The sequence below is a fragment of the Galleria mellonella genome, unplaced genomic scaffold (genome assembly GCF_026898425.1).
Source record: "Galleria mellonella isolate WM207_F2 unplaced genomic scaffold, CSIRO_AGI_GalMel_v1 utg165, whole genome shotgun sequence".
NCBI lineage: Eukaryota > Metazoa > Arthropoda > Insecta > Lepidoptera > Pyralidae > Galleria > Galleria mellonella.
The window spans coordinates 1,845,832-1,865,870 of NW_026442009.1; the positions used below are offsets into that span (position 1 = coordinate 1,845,832).

The 20,039-nt window shown below is 31.5% G+C and overlaps 1 protein-coding gene across 3 annotated transcripts; it reads right to left on the minus strand.

Annotated features, from left to right (window-relative positions):
* Positions 1-20: 20 nt before the first annotated feature.
* Positions 21-18,845, minus strand: LOC113519032 (odorant receptor 94a). Of its 3 annotated transcripts, XM_052892729.1 has the most exons (10): positions 18,715-18,845; positions 12,527-12,608; positions 8,405-8,534; positions 7,523-7,727; positions 6,918-7,040; positions 4,519-4,641; positions 4,346-4,445; positions 2,383-2,487; positions 1,699-1,854; positions 21-517 (listed from the first exon to the last, which is right to left on the minus strand). In XM_052892729.1, the coding sequence occupies exons 3-10, from the start codon at positions 8,508-8,510 to the stop codon at positions 455-457; spliced, it is 981 nt and encodes a 326-aa protein (XP_052748689.1). In that variant the 5' UTR covers positions 8,511-8,534; positions 12,527-12,608; positions 18,715-18,845; the 3' UTR covers positions 21-454. The 3 variants fall into 3 exon arrangements, with proteins under 3 accessions (XP_052748689.1, XP_031770424.1, XP_026759878.1); XM_031914564.2 differs by lacking the exons at positions 12,527-12,608; positions 18,715-18,845 and adding an exon at positions 8,964-9,134; XM_026904077.3 differs by lacking the exons at positions 12,527-12,608; positions 18,715-18,845 and adding an exon at positions 8,907-9,134.
* Between the last annotated feature and the right edge of the window lie 1,194 nt (positions 18,846-20,039).

Genomic DNA, 20,039 nt, shown 5'->3' on the forward strand with positions numbered 1-20,039 from the left:
TAGGTTGTAATGTGTACAATTAAAAATTGTAATTTCATCATTATTAATTATTTTGTACAATCTAGGTAACTATACAAGCACGTACACATATTTTGTTCAAGTTTTAAGTTCTTTTGGATAATTAATCTCTGTACTTATACTTTAAAATTCTTTGTAAATGTAATTAAATAATATGACTATAAATTGTACTTAAAAGTAATAAGAGCACAGCAAATTTGCTGTGCAAAATTATATTCAGGCGTAATAACGCCTCAATATAATTTTCGAATACTTGTACCTAATTGAAACTTTGAGAAACCACAGTTTTACAGATTTTATTTATTTTAAATTACGTACTAATCTACTTATATCAATGTGTCTAATATTGTTTTATTTGAAATGAAAGTATCTAGTATCTTATGTATAAATAAATACAAATGCATTCATATTAATCGTATATAGTGATCTTAGAGTTTTAAGTACTGCTGTCGTTTGAGTTCTTCAAAAATGCGTAAAAAGTATATGAACTCCGTACAATCTGTAACAAAATGGCAAACTTTAATATTAAAAAAAACATTTATCAACTGACTTCGAAAGGAAGTTCTCAATTTGGTTGTATTTTTTTATGTTTATTACCTCATAACTCCATCAGTTCTAAATCGATTTGGAAAATTCTTTTTTATGTTAGAAGAGAGAATGTTTATTCTCAACTGTTGACCATATTATGCCTACTTACTAAATGTTTTATAGCTGTATTTGAAGTGTCCGTGGTTAAAGAACGAAATAAATATCATATCACGAAGAAGGCTATTCCACAATTTTACGGTAAGGTAAGGTATGTCTCGTTAGAGTTTGCATAAATAAATAGTTACGTTATGTGTAAATATAATATTCATGAATTTTTATCACACCCATAATACCTATATCAATAGACAGATACCTCTTATAAAAATTATGAAAAGCTGCCTCCATCTCATTTTGTCACTATATGACTTTTCCCGTGTGGTTTCGACATAGAATAGGCCACCCCTTTCTTTCCCATGAGTGTCGTAAGAGACGATAAGGGAGGGCGCGGCATTCTTAAAACATCTCCAAAGCCTAGTTACGATTGCCAATCCGCACGCCAAGCGTGCCAACTACTGGCAAAACCCCCTAGGGGGAGGCTTATGTTCATTAGTGAACAGTTAAAGGCTGTTATGATAATGATAATGATGACCCTTGCCTGTCCAAACGTTGCCGGTCGCTGAATTAGACTATTCTAACAGAATACCTTGAACTCTATTGACAATAATGCAAGATGACTGACTAGAGATTCAAAATTATATTTGTTCACTAAAAATTAAAGTCCAGACCAACGCTATATTTATTACTAATTATTATGTAATACCTTATTTAAGAGTGCTTCATGGGTTAAAATTTCAATAATATGCAACTTTATTTTTTCAGTAGGGGGCGGTTTGTCATCCTATACATTTGTAATTTATGTTTCTTGACTCAAAAAAATAATGTGTGAATAAGGAATATTCAAGTTTAAGAATGTACATAATTTACGACTACTTCAAATATTCAATGTCAGGTGTTAAGTCTCAGTGTCAGGTGTTCAAGGTTCAAATATAGTAATATAGTATATGTTATAAGACGAACACCTACCTATAATAAATATAATAAAAATTTTGCCGTGAAGATAAATATAGACTAGATACAATACTTAAAATTTACCGATACGAATGTGGCATTGGAGAATGGTACGATGTAACAAGCCATGGGTCTTATGGGACGTTTGATTCTCTCCATAAAAATAATAATGGTCCGTCGAAGTTTTACTGGTAATGCGAGCCAGTTCATGAAGTATACAGATTCTGTCAACATTTCACTCTGTAAATAAATTACCTACGTCAGTTTGTAAACTTGACTATATTTTGTAACTCTGTAAAGTAATAAAGTCAGTAATAATTTTAATGAATATAAAAAAAGACAATATCAAGAATAATAGTAATATCCCGAGTGACAACTGTAGGTAAATCCTAGTCATGTTGCATTTTAATATGTTTGACTAGAAGTGGATATCTGTAAAAAAAACTGAACTATTTGATTTAATTAGAAGATAACCAAACTTTAATAGTAGAAATTTAAATTTTGGTTAAATTTTTAAACTAATCCATACACCCAAAACAAGTTAATTTAAGTTTAGTAAACAATATATCAACTTTTGTTAACTCTTAACTTGAATATTATTTAATTATTGGACAAATTAGCTCAGATGCAGCACAAAAAACAATTCACGAATGTCAATGTAACTATACCTAATGTATAAGTTCAGCATAACAACATCAGTCGACTATTGCTTATAACTACCGTTACATAAATATATATTCAATAAGAGATAAATAATTAAATGTCTACCTCATAAGTAACTTCACTTCCAAAATAACAATATATGAATACTTGTAATAAGATGCAACTGATATACATCAGCATAGACAAGAATTCCACAGATAAAGGAGTCACCTGAAATTGAAATTTCATTAAGTAGGTAGTTATAGGAAGTCACATTAATTTTGTTTAAATTACAAGGGAAATCCCTTAAAGGAAATCGCTACATATTTAATCTCAATTAAAATCGGATCAACCAGTTGTTCGCTGATATATTTAAAGAAGTAAGATAAATACAAAAGTTCGTTATGCACATTTTATTTATATAGATTCCTGTAAATCTTAGCTTATTAAAGAAAGTCTGAAGTTGGTCCTTTGCCGAATAAACCTGTGGTTTTAAAAGTCTACCTACTTATTTCTTTTTCTTTTTCACTAAAGAAATTTTCCTTAAAGATTAGATTATATTATACCTGATTAAACTTTAACTAGTTGCTTAGTAATAAAATACTGACTCATTAAAGATGTTATAACGTAGTTACTGCGTCGTAGTAAATAGATCATCTTTAAATATTATTTTTACTATATATTTTCTACATATTTTAGTAAACTAGGTGTTATCTTGCGAAAGCCCATATCACTGGTTATTTGATCAGAATTATTTTCTTTAATTTCACTACTAACAGAACTATTACTGACTAATATCTCTCCTCCATAACATATAATTTTACTGCGATATATTATTCTCCAAATCGAAATACAACTTTTTTTTTTTGATGAGTGATTTCGTGAAAATAGTATGGTAACCCCGCCTGCGCTAACGGTATATCGTTATACCGGTATAGCGTATACGCTTGCGGAGCACCAGTGTAGGGTGATAGATGAGAAGGAAAACAGGCCAGTTAGCCCATCATGATGAATTCATAAGGAATTAACCATGACAGTTTCCAGGGAGAACCGCGAGGAGGTCGACCTGGTTATTATTGATCGAGATCGAGTTGGTATATTGCCAGCAATGGAATTCTCAGTCTCCATTACTAACAAGTAATATGTTGTGTATTTTATATGAAATACGTTCAATACTCTACTCGGTATATAAGTATGCATGCCATAATTTATGGCTAAAAAATTTATATTAAATTATAAAAACAAAACCAAAAAACTCAAAACCCCCCAAGGCGAAGGCCTATGTTCAGCAGTGGACAGTTAACGGATAATATAAAATGCATTTAGATAGCATGACAACAAGAGCTAAACTTATTATATTTAAATATTGGGTTATTTATTTACTTGAACTTTGTTAGGTAAGTACTTAATAAGTGTTAAAAAGTACGAATTGCCAGTATACTTTACCGATTAACAATTTATATTCATTTTTCATGTTATATTTATATATTTAACATAATATTTATTTTATTATTGAGTCTGCCTATCCCAACGAAAGACAGTTGTTATGTATATACATGTATATGCATATCTATATTTATAACCGAGAGATATTATATGCAAGTTAGTAATATAATATCTCGGGAGGAAAGGGATTGTTAGTAATGGGGTCTGACTGCCCCATTGCTAGCAATATATCCTATCAAGTCGACCTCCACGCGGTTCCCCCTAGAAACCATCATGGTTAATTATTGATGAATTCGTCATGATGGGCTAACTGACTTGCTTCATCCTTACTTATCATCACTCAATGGTGCCCTGCAAGTGTATACCGATAGCGCAGACGGGGTTACCATTTCATTGTCATCCACTGAAAAAAAAAATATCTCCTTGGTCACTTAAATGATGCACACAATTTATAATATATATTTCCTTTATAACGAGGACAGATAACAGGTAATGGGAAGAACGCATATAGATAAGTTACATTTGAACTATTTTTTGTTATAAATCTAAAAACGAGGCGCTGCCATCGAGAAGGATAGGACTACACGGTTCTATTAAATCTTGAGGATGTAACATCCAAGTATAATATAACTAATATACTCACACTAGCCATTCTATAGGCTGATGTACACAGTATCCAACCTGCTACCAATAACTGATAAAAGACAGCGTAGCCAAATATATCCTGTATTTTGTCAGCCGTTCTGAAATATATCCAGATTTCTTTTATAAATAATTGTTATACCATACCTGGGTAACTTTAAAAATAAATCTTACTTTACAATCTGCCTGTGGTGTACCAATATTTTCTTAATACGTTTCTCAGCAATGACTGTAAAATGGCAGGATAATGCATTCGCTTCTTCTTGACTTTTCATTACTAACCTCTGAAGTTCGACCCTAAAAATATAAAACTCGTGAAATTTACGAGTAGGTTACATCTGCGAATGAATCAAACGACTTGTATAGTTGCCAGAAGTGTGAAATTTTCCAGAAGTTTCTTTACTGTACCAGTAAGAAAATCGGATTGATTTACGTGTATTCTCGACAAAAATACAGTTACACGTATTACTGTATATATATTTACGCGTATTATTCTTATGTCAATCCAGTTTGCTTAAAGTTAAAGTATAATATCTACTTATGAAATGCATATGATTTGTCAAAATTGTAACGAAAATTTGAAAGATACCTTCTGCTCTCTTATTCTGAGTACACCTTCTGAAACTTAGGCCTATTCAAAGAGTTTTATAACTTAGCTTCCATACACTATAGTAACAATATGTAACACCTATCATATAAAATTATCTCAACAATTTTCATATTATCAATATAGGTAATAATAGTATTACTTTATACTACGATAGTGGCAAACAAATATGTGGCCCGTCTGACGGTAAACGAGGTTACCGTAACCTATCGACGCCTGTAGCAACAAGGATATCACTCGCGCGTTACCGACCCTAAAGTAGGTATAAGTAAATACTGTTTTACACCCGGTTTTGTTACCATAAACATACATGAGTGTGATTTGGTTTGTTTTAGTACATTAACTTTAATACTATAGTTTAATGACAGTAAGTACGCTGGTTAATTTCTAGTGAATATGCCATGATAAGTAAATTAATCCGAGTTCATTCTCACTTATCATTAATCACAAGTATCTCGTTAGTGTATACCAATAACGTAGGCAATTACTATTCTATTTCTATCCCATAAAACAATTTCTCGTGTTCGTTTGGAATTTCCAGCATTCGACTTAGATATTTCTGTCTTGCGTCATTCGGACTAAAGAACAGAGCCTGTTTTAAATACGAACTAGTTACTCAGTGGTATAAAAAAGAAACTTACGAATATAAAATTGTAACATTCTCAAGTATACGTTCTCCAGAGTAGACATAATGTCACATTAAGTGGCTAGTAATGTATAATTTGAATATTTAGGTATAGAGGCATACATATGAAGAGTTACAAATAAAACTACTGATATATTTATTACATTTTCCCTTAACTACTTAGTTCCATACTATTATAGAGCTAAACAGCATGAAGAAACTCCTGGGACATTACTTAAAAGTTTATTATTAAATTGTGTTTCTTGTATTTATTCTCAAATTTTTTATATGCCGTTTTCTTTTCTTATTTATTCATATGGGTATAGGCCGGTCTGAGTGGGTATCATCAGATCGACCACGCTGTACCTCCTGGAAATTATTAATTCCTAATAAATTCGTCACGACGGGCCAACTAACCTGTTTTCATTTTCACCTATCATCCCTCACTGGTGCCCCGCCAGTATATACTGATAGCACAGGCTGGGCTACCATTCCATTATCATACATTAAAAAAAATCATATAGAAGATTAAACATATAATTTTTCTGAGGTTTCCCTAGATAATACAGTATGGAATTGTTAAGGCATAAGATTTCATCAGAGTTGACGAGGTGCACGTTATTTTTTAAAATGAATGATAATGGAATGGTAGCCCCGTCTGCGCTATCGGTATACACTGGCGGGGCACCAGTGAGTAGTGATGGGTAAGGATGAAAAAGCAAGTGAGTTAGCCCATCATAATAAATTATTTATAAATTATAAATAAATTTACCAGAGGGAGACTTTGTACAAAAGTCGATTGCTTGGGTACCTCTGTTCCATTCGTGTTTCAACCGTGAAGCAGTTGTGTTTTCATGGCTGTGTTTCGGTTTGAAGGGTGGGATATGGCGTGAATTTATTGGGTACAGAGGAATAACACCTGAGTCCTCAGGAATGGCAACGCTTGGGAGGTATCATGGGCGAAACAGTATACTCTGTTATGTCCATGGTACTGCTCATGTCTATAGGCGACGGTTACCACTTTACATCAGGTGGGCCGCCAGCTTGTTTGCCATTCTAAGTTGTATAAAAAAAAAAAATTCACTTGATACTGGACACGGCGGTTTCTAGGGGGACCCGAGAGGAGGTCGACCTGACAGGGCGTATTGCTAGTAATGGGATTACTAATCCCTATTACTAACAATCCCTTCTCCCAACTGCACGTGATTCCTGGTGTTGTTGACCTCCATAGGGCCTAGGGGCCTATGAATCTATGGCGTAGGGCATCATAAACGTTTCTATCAAACGGACTGTATACAATTAAACTGTCTTTATGATTTAAAAAAATGTCTACTTTCTTACCTGATAATAGATATCTGTGCTTTACATTGCACTAATAAAAAGACTATAAGTACATCGATGGTACTGTTGGCATAGCCTTCCCACGTTGTCTGTGTAACAATATAAAGAGCCGCAAAATAGTAACTAAAAGCAAAATATATTTTATCATTATTAACTAACTATAGTTGAACACACTGCAGAGTTGATAATTAGCAACAAACTAGCAAATAATCAAAAATAATTCAAAGCAACTCTTTGCATACAGTGGATTCTAGATATTCGTAAGTCTGATTCTTAAGAATAAGGCCCTATATGGATCTTTATCATGTAAAATAATGTAATTATAGAAATAATATATGTATTTAAATATATAAGAGGCAAAATAATCTGTTGTATCAACGAGAGACTCCTTTGATTTATTCAGTAGAATGTATTTATTTGTAATAACTAGGTAAAAAATTGCTCCTCTGCAATAGTTCATAGGGGGTAAGTGTCTAAATAATAATATGGCCATATTTTTGCATCACAATACAATTATTATTTATACCATTTAGAGTTTGTTGACAAAATACAAAAATGAAAAATAAACAAGCATTTATATTCCAAATATCCAAGTAGGTACTTACCGTGGATTTGAGTTGTATTCAAATGGCAGCCATACTGGGAATTCAATTATTTTTCCTTGAATGTGCTTTATTGTTGGATGTACAACCCAAAGTATGCATGTAATAATACACATGTAGTTAAACGTTCGAAGAACTATCAGTCCTTGTCTCCCTGCTTCCAGTAAAATCGGGCGGTGTTCTGGATCACCTTGATTATATAATGGACCTGATACAGATGGAATATGTATTAATTATAATATAACGAAACTTTGTAATAGATTATTTACTATACGTTTGAAATATATTGTTATTTCCATAATAGTAAAATGTATTTTCAGAATATAAAAATGTGATCTATATAGGAAGAATACAATCACAAAAGTGGTACACTAATGCATAATTTATCTAAAATAATAAGTACCTAATCAATTGTTCAAAAATCACTAGTAGTATCGAACCCTTAAATTTTCAAAGAGACTCAGACTCTTTTGCGTGCTCTGTCGCCTGTATAATAGAAGTATAATGCTCTCAGGAAGTGTTTAATTGGATACCTACGTCTACTTTCTATCATCGCACTATTAGCCATCAGGATGTTCATCTCCATACCTTACAACTTAGATAGTTACGTATAGTACATTTTTAGAAATACTTCCTCCCGCGGACGCTCAGATTATAAATAGGTTCCATATTGAGATTTTCTCCAGAGACTATAGCATTATGTTTTTAAAAAATAGGTACAGTTTTTTTCGGGGTCAGCAATAATCCCTGTGCATTACCTTTCCTATTGCAAGCGTCAACAAGCTACGATAATTAATTATTAAGTCGTGTTGTTTGCCATCTCAGTGACATAAAAAAATCTACAACTCTTTTCTGGCTGCTAAATCACTTATTCATTTATAATACCTTTCATAATATCGAAAACCTCTTCGATTTCATCCGTTTTCATCATTACAACCACAGCTTTGAAAATACAGTCAGTGTAGGTCAAAAATAAAAACATCGTGCTCATTACTTTATCAGCGTCGTCACGCACCTGAAAATTAACAAGAATTTTATTTATAAAAAAAATAATTAAGTACCTTGTCTTTTTTAGCGGGCTTAAAAGAAAGTCAATTCGACTCAGGTATTTTATGTCCCTATATATATACATTATATTTGCTAACATCGCAATTTTTAAACCGACTTAACTTTTTTTATTGTTACGGTTTATTTTGAGGATGGACTATAGTCAACATTTTTCTTGTAAGAGTCAAATAGTCTTATTAAATTCTAAACAATAAAATCAATTTATTTAAAATAATATAAATTACACACAATTATTTAAAAGTATACATATATTCGTATAATGTTGTTAATAATAATAATCTAAGTGGATAATATTTTAAATATCAATGTGATACTTTACTTCGTAGAGTTTCAAAAATTGTTGGATCGCATATAATACGAATAATAAAAGAATTACACGCATATAGACATAATGGATATTTCGAAATATCTTTGGTGTCTTCGTACTGAGTTGATAAAAGCCTAGCATCCTCATGATTCCCACATGTGGTGCTATACTTTTATAGGATAAATGGGTATCCATTTCGGAGCTGCCACAATTATTGTTGGAGGCAATATCACCGTGGACAACACTCTATTGAAATGTCGATACAAAGACTTATATTGACACGTAATTTTGTTTTCCAATGTTAATTGTAGTGTTGTCACTTCCAAGAGATATAATTACCGTCCAACTATTTTCATATAGAAGGATATCAATTAAGCTCGTTTAATATGGGAACCACAATTATTTGAAGGTGGTATTTGGTAATTGTTTTGAAATATTGAAATTTGAATGATTGTTCTTCTACTAAAAAAAAACTTCAATATTATTTAGCAAACACTAAAAGGTAATTTAAGTGTCAAAGATATAATTTACATAGACATAGATATCATTTATATTTAGTTTTCACTGTACACACGACGAAGCGTTCAGATAACACTGTACTAAATTTGGAGTAGTTGACAGGGGATTTTTATTAGCGGATAGTAAATTAAAACTCCAACAGTATCAGAAAAAAATATGAAAAATATAAAGAGCTGTTTTTATACAGCCAACAAAGTGACGGCCAATCTGACGGAAGTTAAAATTTTTGCTTATTTATATGTAATGCACTATGGATTTTACAGAATAAACAATGATATTAATGGTTTTTAATGCAATGAAATGGTAGTATCAGAGTGCTAATCATACGTACAACGTTCCAAAAGAGAGGCTTAGTGCGGAAAAAAGAGTCCAATTTACATTTAAATCAAGGTACCAGTGAGTGATGATAGATGAAGGTGAAGTCACGCCAGTTAATGTATTGTAGCGAATTTGCCAAAAATTAACATCACATTTTAAAGGGGTTCACGCTTAGCTTGACCTGATATGGCTAAGATGGAGACATTAGACCCCATTCCTAATGATTTTTGCTCCTAAAGAGACACTTTGTATCAAGTCTTTCTGATAAAACAATGCCAAGCTTTACGGAACGAAACTATAACAGCATCGGGTTCTACAATATTTTCTTCAAAGTTTGGCACATGATATATCGGGTATTATAGTCGCTTACTAGCTACAAATGTATATGTATGTAATGTATCGAGCATATTGCATGCTTATTACCATTTTCGTTTATAAAAAAAATCTCTTCACTGCCATTTCAAGTTCCCACAAAACAACATGTTAATACATTTACTTGAAATTAATAAACTAAAAAAGTATAAATATTTGCCTACAAAAACTATTTACTCGTAAAAAAGTAAAGGTATTATTTTGCAAATGCTAAAATAACTTTCTAAGACTAAAAGTAAATAAAACGAAAATATATAGGAACAACGGCAAAGGAATATTCGCTAACATTTCATTATTAACTCCGGTATCGTAATTAAGTATTAAAGTGACACGCCCTGTGTTTATCACACATAACAACCCACACTCGAATTCTCAAGTCACTCATTAGTGTAATTAGATACTTATAGACAAGTAATCAAGTCATATATTAAATATCAGGCGCCATAAGCTGTCATTGTTATTTACTAACATGTAGTTTGTTTTACTTTAATAATATAGGGTTGTCATATCTATATATACGACTTGGTGTGGTTTTGGGTGGTTTCACATCACGTGCGGTTTGGACCATAGTGTGAAATTGTCCAAGTACTCTCAAAAAATTATTTTATTTTAAGACAATTTTCTATATGTCTATTATTTGAAAAATATATAAAAAATTTACAATTCGAAATGCATATTAGTTTTTATTTTTGTTTTATGCTAGTTAAATTACAGACTAAATTGAAAAGCATTCTTTCATATTTTTTTTATACAACTTAAAATGGCAAACAAGCTGATGGCCCACCTGATGGAAAGTGGTAACCGTCGCCTATAGACATGAGCAGTAAATTCACGCCATATCCCACCCTTCAAACCGAAACACAGCTATGCAAACACAACTGCTTCACGGTTGAAACACGAGTGGGACAGAGGTACCCAAGCAATCGACTTTTGTACAAAGTCTCCCTCTGGTAATAGGTATATATATATATATATATATGCCTATTACTGGCAAAGGGTTATTACCCCATAACTCTTAGTAGCTGATGGGAGACTCACAGCATCTTAATATCTGCACATACACCACTTTAATATCTGCACCATTTTTCACGTACAAATTAATGAAACTAACATGCTCCGTCAATATCCGTCATAATATGGTTTCTTAAATTATTATTTGCAATACACATACTAAACACACACATAATAAACACAATGAAATGGTAACCCTACTAAAATGATACAAGTAAAAGCGATAGAGGGGATGCGGAGTGTCTCAAGAGTCTTAAGTTGCCAGTGCCGCGCCCTCGTCACGTTTACTTCGTAGATTACAAAATGAGCAGTCGTTAGCGATATGTTATTGCTCACTTAAATCTCACAACGGGTTTGTTGTTAACGACTCAGCCAACTCATATTGTGTGGATAGCCTGTTAAAACCACTGAAGTTTCGAGGTATAACAACCGCGCTATTTGTCTTTGTTTTATATGATGTCAAACATTAATATACTAGAGTAAATAGAAATATAACTTCGCTTGTTAAAATTTGTAAACAGGAAATGCATATGTTATTATTTAACTGGTTTTGCAGGTATGGTTTTGACTAAAAATGTTTACTAGGGTAAGAGTCTACTTGATGAAAAGAAATAGTCTATGTGCTGTCCACAACATAGAACTCGCATAAAAATAAAATCAATTTATTGTTGTCGTAAGAAAAACAAACTTGAATTGTCCATTTATTTATTTTTTAAATATTTTTGTAATAAATAAATAAGCTAGCATATTATTTTAGTGGAATAAAATTCGAAAAAATTACATTGCAAAATAATGCTATTATAAAACACTCCCCATAAACACTTACCTTCTTATTTTTGGTCAGCTAAATTTAATATTGATAACATGTAATACAAAGGTTCCCTAAGAGAGCTTTATCTGGCTTTGGCATTATAATAGGATCTTAATCAGGGCGATTATACGTCTGATGTATCTATATGAGTCAATGACAATTATAATAGGATTACACCGATATTGATATATAATTATATTTAATGTATGAGAATAATAGCGTAACTAAGTAACGTTAGCTACTTAAATATATAAATTAACAGTGTGTAATGTGGTCGTGTATGTACGATCATGGTTGGTTGAACATCTACATAATCAAGATTCTAAGATATATACTTAAACATGCATGTATAACTCACCTACCTTAACATATTTATTATTTGTAATTTAAATACAATATTAATGTTTGTTTTATTGAGTATTGATGTTTCTTTTGTTTACTCTTAAAGGGTCTTTCTTTCATCTTTTGTTAAATAAATTAGCTAATAAATAGTTCGATTGAAGCAATTGTTTGTACGTGAATTGGAGCTGATAGTTCGTTCTACTTTGCGTACGATTCAGCTGTAATAATTTAACTGAATTGGGCCCTTGGTTGCACTTACTGAGAGTTTGTATGGCACGGACGATCCTGCAATACTTTCTTCACCCCGTGGGATAGCTATATCTACCCATATTCTTGCGAATCTGTAAAAAATACTTTTCGTTTTATTTATATAATAAATACCCTTTCACAGCCGAATTTCCAATTGTTTTGAAAAGGATATTATCTAGTTAGTGGTTACAATTATAAGTTTCAACTAAACATATGTTCCGTCTAATCATCAATATAGAATAAAATAAATAAACTATAAAATCAATAGAAACTAATCCTATTACTATTAATATTATAACTGTAAAGTTGTAAAATTACAAGGAGTTAGTGGATGCAGGTGGCTCAGGATAGTTCTTTATGGCAGTCTATGGGGGAGACTTATGTCCAGCAGTGGAGGGATATTGGCAGAAATGATGATGATGATGATGATGTAAAGTTATAAAGATAGATGGATAGATGTTCGTTACTCGTTCGTTTGATTGAAATTTGATACATGAGTAGGTTATGCGAGCGAAGCTGCTGGATTCAGCTAATGCTTACATATATTCATACAGGACAGGAATATTATGAATATCCTTAGAATTTATTTTAACCCATAGATTCAGAAGAGCGAATGTTCATTATATATGTTTAGTTTTTTATATTACTTATTATAAAATAAGTATCTTTTGTAACTATCAATATTTCATTTAAGATTTAAAAATTAAAATCTTTAATATTTCCGATAGTAATAAGGAAATTTACGAAAATAAAGATATCAGAGGGAGACTTTGTACAAAAGTCGATTGCTTGGGTACCTCTGTCCCATTCGTGTTTCAACCGTAAAGCAGTTGTGTTTGCATGGCTGTGTTTCGGTTTGAAGGGTGGGATATGGCGTGAATTTACTGGGTACGGAGGAAAAACACCTGAGTCATCAGGAATGGCAACGCATGGGCGGTATTATGGGCGAAACAGTATACTTTGTTATGTCCATGGTACTGCTTATGTCTATAGGCGACGGTTACCATTTTCCATCAAGTGGTCCGTCAGCTTGTTTGCCATTCTAAGTTGTATAAAAAAAAACATTTGAATGTTTGTAATGTATAAAAGACCAAACCAATTTTGCACAATATAAATGTTATGTATGCAGATAAAATGACATAGAATAACTTTAAAAATACATAGAAAAATTCGAGGACATAGTTGCCAATGTTTAAAATAATTTTTATTTTTTATAAATTAACATCAGTATACACAAATTAATTTAAGATATCTAACAGATTAATTACAATGATATAAAGCAAAAATTTCTGTCCTATCAATTAGACCAATTTCCTCATAATAAAGTTGTTTTAGGAAAGCAAAAGCGGGCCCCTTAGGTGAGAGCGAAGTGGAAACGGCTAAATTATGTTTCAAGTTTGCCCGCTTATACCATTTTACCGAGACCCGTGTCTCTGACTGTCATATTTTTGCCATATTATTGCTCTCGACTTCTGGATTAGCATAAGTAAAAATATAAAAGCTTTTAAAGAAACATTAAGAACAAAATCTGATAAACGTTGTTTCTATTTCTTGTCATCAATAAAAATTTTATACTTATAAACTTCTACAAAGCCGAATTGTAACTTTTGTTTTCCTCCATCGGCATTCATTAGGCGCTTGTAAAAAGTTTCATTCCGAAACATGATTTAAATATTCATGGTTATTGTATGTGAGTTTTGGATAAGAGATTTATTTCTATACTTAAGTGATGTTTAGCACAATAAGAATTCACGTCTGAAAATTGTTGAATTTAATGAAGACATTTTTTGTATGCAGGCTTGGTCAAAATTTTTTTTAAACTTAGTAGCTTAGAAAGCAACAGTAGTGATATGTTTGAATCATGTTTGTTATAGTATGTAAGGATGGCTCTATCTAATGTAAATATACTGGGAATTTTTCTTGATATGTAATAGGTAATCTTTCGCTAAATCCCAAAGTTTTTTTATCTTTGTCACATCTCACAAAATGGTCGAAGAATTACATCTTTTACTTGTACTAATTGTCAACATTTAATAGTATCTTAATGCTAGTAATGCTACATTTTTCGAATTATATAATGATATAGCTGCGTGGACTGGGCATAGAATGGGCCATCCCCTCCTTCCCCCAGGTGTCATAAGAGGCGACTAAGGGGATTTAATAGTTGAGAGATGGGCAACAGCGTCCCTCTTAAAACATCATCAAAGCGTAATTGTGGTTGCCAACCCGCCTGCCAAGCGTGGCAACTACTTACTAAATCCCTATTATAGAAGAGGTATATTCAGCAGTAGACGGCTGATATCCTGATTATCTGATCACATAACTATACAATTATTTCATTAAAACTGAAACCCTTCGTTTTTCTTATATATAAAATATCAACACCAAAACCACTTAATATAATTCTTTCAAATCTACAGCGAATCTTTGTTGGCTACAACGCGACAGGAGCGCCCCCTCCATTGTTATCATTGCGTGAATTACGCAGGTAATGGGCCGCGTTTACAGCGTACGTGCCCCGACATTCATTAAACTGGCTAATTAAACCAGCAGTTGGAATTCTAGCGACAAATCTACCTTTTGAGACGGTGCTTTCTCCACATTTCTTCAGAGCAATATTTAAATAGAATGCTTTTCGTCGTTTTCAGCAGTTTTTTACTTTTGTTTACAGATTTAGCATGGGGTTTTATTGAAATAGTTTAAAAGCATTGACATAAGTGCCTAATAGTAGAAGTACCATTAATTTACGTTTTGTACGAAAAAAGAACTACTTATTTCAATTCTGTCAAATTTGAGACAAATCAGAGTTCTACTCTTTTTATCTCTATTGTATAAGATTGAGAGATCTGCTTCATTTTATTATAATTTAATTGGATTTGAAGTTTATATTTAGAAGATCTTTGAAATAAAAAACAGTATTAATAAAGTAATAGTTTTTTTAGTGTATTTATTGAAAATAAAATAAATGTATTAAAAATCTCCACATTAATCTCTTAAGTTGGTTGAAAATATATCTAATAATATAATTGTTTAAAATAATCAGACGGAAAGACTTTGTACAAAAGTAGTTTTTTGGGCACCTCTGTTCCATTCGTGTTTCTACCGTGAAGCAGCTATGTTTACATAGTTGTGTTTCGGTTTGAAGGGTGGGATATGGCAGTGAATTTACAGGATACAGAGGAATAACACTTGAGTCCTCAGGAATGGCAACGCATGGGGGATATCATAGGCGAAACAGTATACTCTTTTATGTCCATGGTACTGTTCATGTCTATAGGCGACAGTTACCATTTTCCAGCAGGTCGGCCATTAGTTTGTTTATCATTCAAGCTTCTATAAAAGAAAAGAAAGTATCTGTAAAAAATAAGCAAAGAGGAATAATGACCAGTATCGATGAAATTATTACAAGGTACATTGCCCGTTGGGCGTTGAGAGGAAAACAAATAATTATTTACTTTATTTGATTAGTAAGTAGGTACTTATTTATTTTCCTTACAGAATACAACAACTGTAGCCAATAATCCCGCATGAATGGTCTGTTTAATTGTTTAATTATTGCTAAACAAACATGTAGCAAGTATTGATTACCAATTAATTATGCTCGAACTACTCTCTTATGCAACACTAATCTTGTACAGTGTCGACTTACATAATTAACAGATTACACATGCTGGTATTAAATGGTTTCTGACTCATTATTGTAAATATTTAAAAACATTATATATTTCTACAGAAAAAGTTGTTATTACAATATTTGTACTAATAATATAAAGTTAAATTTTGTAAAATGTTTGATGTTTATTACTCAATCAATTTTAAACTTTCCGTGATTATAATTATTTATAAAATACAATGTATATATATATATATATATATATATATATATATATATATAAATATAATAAACAACGGTGTTGTACTCGTAAGTATAAAATGGTATTTATTTAAATCTAAACAAGAAGCTCTGTAGAGTACAATAAGATTTACTTTCAAATCCGTCTTGATTATCTACTTATCTTTGCATGAGTGGGCACATGATAGTTACTGACAGTCTAAAAAATATTAATTGTTTTTGTCTGTTATAACTTAAATAGACATATAGCTATAGATATCCTTAAGAAATTATGACCAAATAATTCAGAAACTAATTAAAAATAATTACTCTAACTATATTACTTAATTGACAATTTTCTAGAATTAACTAAACATAAATATTTTTGAGCCGTTAAAAACTGTAAGAGGCCATTTAACTAATTATAGTATATTTAGTAATTATTTTCATGTTTTATTGGTTGTTTGCATCGATCCTTAATAACTATGATTATATAGTCTACCTATGCGAACATGAACTGTTAAATATTTGATTACATTGCATTTATCTATGTATAGCTCTCGACCTATTATCTCTTTTGTAACACAATTCGCAGCCGGGACTTATAATTAACGCAACTGTTTCATTAGGAATCAAATATACATCCGAAACGGAACAAATGCCTTTGACTAAGTTTTACAATTTTAAACTACCTGCAATCAGATATTTGATACGCGTTAAATCAGATTTTGCAACAGTAATGTATTTCAATGTGGGATCAAACTGAAAAGGTTCTTAAATATAAATAAAAAGTTGAGTTGTTGTAAATCATGAAGTACTCTGTCTTTTTTGATTTATTTTGATTTGAGGACAAGATTTACGAATAATTATTCTAGATATCATCGTCATCATAATCGTCATATCAGCCATCGTCGTGCACTGCTGAACAAAAGCCTCCCACATATTTTTTTTAAGTTTAAGTTTATAAGTTTATTTCAAAATAAATGTTACAAACATTTTTAAATATAGGTGAAACCCTGCTCCCTAAATAGGTAAATCCTGTACTTTAGGATACGCAGTGCTCTTCCCTATACGGCATAAATCGTCATAATATTGTCATATCCTAAATGTATTAGTATAAAATATTACATATTATTTTCGCTATGTGGTCCCGGCATAGAATAGGCCACTTCTTCCTTTCGGTTGGTGTCTAAGAGAGGGCGAGGGATGGGCAGCAGCTTCTCTCTTAAAACCCATCTGCCAAGCGTGGCATCTACTGCCAAAACCCCCGAAATAAGCCTCCCCGGCTTATGTTCAGTAGTGGACAATGAAAGGCTGATATGATGATAATGATTATATATTAAAAGATTATACTCAAGTGTTACGCTAATTAAGTTGCTAATTTAGATGTAATGTAGGCTCTTGATTTTAAATACTCTTTCCAATCTCGAAACGTCGAATTAGTTCAATTAAAATTACCCATAAAAACCTCCCGATTAAAATTACATCTACTGTTTCTATCCACATATACACTTGTGTAAAGACTATTATATATCAACAACAATCACATTGTTATGTTTACGAGCAGCAAGATGATCACTAAGTCAAATTTTATTACTCCTTTTTCTCTGCTGTATTTTATTACGCCCTTGAGAGCTGGAAGTTTACCTTCCACGGCTATCATATTTATAGACTGCTGAGCTTTGTTTAACTTTACGGCAATTGTTGGCAAAATTGATTAGTTGAAGGTAAAATGGTGCTAACATTGATCATGAATGATGAGTTTTAAATTCTCAAAGTCATAATACAATTAAATATTAATTTTAATCATTTTAGGTAGCGGTTTCGTCAAGTGATTTAGGCACAAGGACAACGATCTTAGAAAATTCATATTGTGAGATCAACCCTTAGCCTAGAAATATTAATTTTCATTACCAATTCTCTAGTGTTTAATTTTAAAACATTTTTAGAATGTTCATTGTATTAAATTAAATAAACAATTTTTTTAAATATTGAATTCATACATTAGCAGTCTCACTCTACATAGAGATATCTACTTTAAAAATATACGTCAATCACTGAATGTCGTAAGAGGCAGTTTTAATTGGTAAAAAACAATACACAGTGTAAAAGATAGAAAACAAAATAAAACTTTTTGCCAAATTTGGTAATAGTATTAATATCCTAAATATAAAAGTTTTCTTTTTATATACGTTATTAAAAAGCAATATTTAGAATATATGGGTTATTTTGGCCATGTCCCTCGACTCTTTTCCAATCCTAGTTAAAAATCTAACTATTTGTTTCACTGTTTCTGACTTAATTACGAGTAATACACATTTAAAAAAAATTTTATATATATATTTTGTATGGTAATATATGCTCACCCGTTATTAAAAAAATATAAATCCAGTCTTCAACAAAACAGTTTGTACCGAAGGAACATTTAATAATTACTATGAAACTGTGCCTCACGTCCTTCGTTTATGCACAAGAATAATAATATAAACAGAAACTAGCATACCCGTGTGACACTCTGTTCCGTTGTTCGCATTCGGAATTGTGAAAAATGAAACAGTCCATAAAGCAAACAAACGGAAGTGGAGATAAAACAGCGCAAGCTAGTTTTTAGAGTAAAATTCATTTTATTATGTTGAAGCCTTTACTGTCGAACTTTTAACTACGGGTAACGACCGCTCAATATGTAGTGGGTAATTGTAGTTAGCAGGTTTGTTTTTAATACTTTATTATACGATTTGGTCTCTATATAGGCTCACATTTAGTAGTTCTCTGAAATTATCCATTCTTAATTGTAAAACCTGGTAAGATCATATACGTATGATACATATCAGATACGTATGATGCATCTTTTTTTTAATTTAGTCTTTGGTTTTGATAAACATTATTACATAATATTGTTTTCCAATATAAAATTCTGTTATATTTCTTTTGTTGGTTATGTATTACAAATTACCTCTTTAACTCAAAAGCACCGTATTCCTGTCCCTTTATTCAACGGTACAATACTTTTTGGGGTTCTTCAAAAAGGGTAAATTTAAAGTTTCTTTAGGTTCGACAATGCGCACGTAACTTTCCTAGTATTGTAGGCATCTATAGGTAACAATAATGCTATAATAATAATAAGCTACTATTAGAATATTTTTTTATACCACAAAAGATACATCCTGTACGTTTATTTGCCATCTTTGTGGTATAAGAAAAAATAGTATATATAAATAAAGAAGGTTTTTTTATATATTGCTCGATATATAGATGCCTATAAAATGCTACTAAATATAGACTACTTCAATCGAATACAATAATCAAAAATCCTAAACTATCTAAGTAAAATGACTGGCTGCAATCTTAAGTTTATTCTATAGGTATTTGTTTTAGTCACTTTACGTTGGCTTCTATGGATCACCTTTCGAACAGTCCTTTTCCTCTTTTGTGGTTATTGGTTTTCCGAGCTATGTAAAAGCACCGACTGTATTACAACTTTCAAGTGTCATATATACAAAAAGTCCATCTGAACAATATTAATAACCATCGCCTATAAACAGTATCAAAAATATCATAATATAATATAAACCGAAATTTGTACTATAAAATAGCAAACTTGGAAACTATAAGACTGTAACAAACCAAGTTTCATCATTTATATTAAAAAACAACTACACAATTCTTCCAATTATTGTAATATCAAACAAAA

What these genes read in the sequence shown, in the direction of transcription:
- LOC113519032 (XM_026904077.3), bottom strand. Translation starts at nt 9,089, where the DNA reads ATGGATACCCATTTATCCTATAAAAGTATAGCACCACATGTGGGAATC. An exon ending in GCACAGATATCTATTATCAG is followed by an intron (nt 4,642 to 6,917) that starts GTAAGAAAGTAG and finishes TTATATTTTTAG; the next exon opens with GGTCGAACTTCAGAGGTTAG. An exon ending in CAGCCTATAGAATGGCTAGT is followed by an intron (nt 2,488 to 4,345) that starts GTGAGTATATTA and finishes TTTCAATTTCAG; the next exon opens with GTGACTCCTTTATCTGTGGA.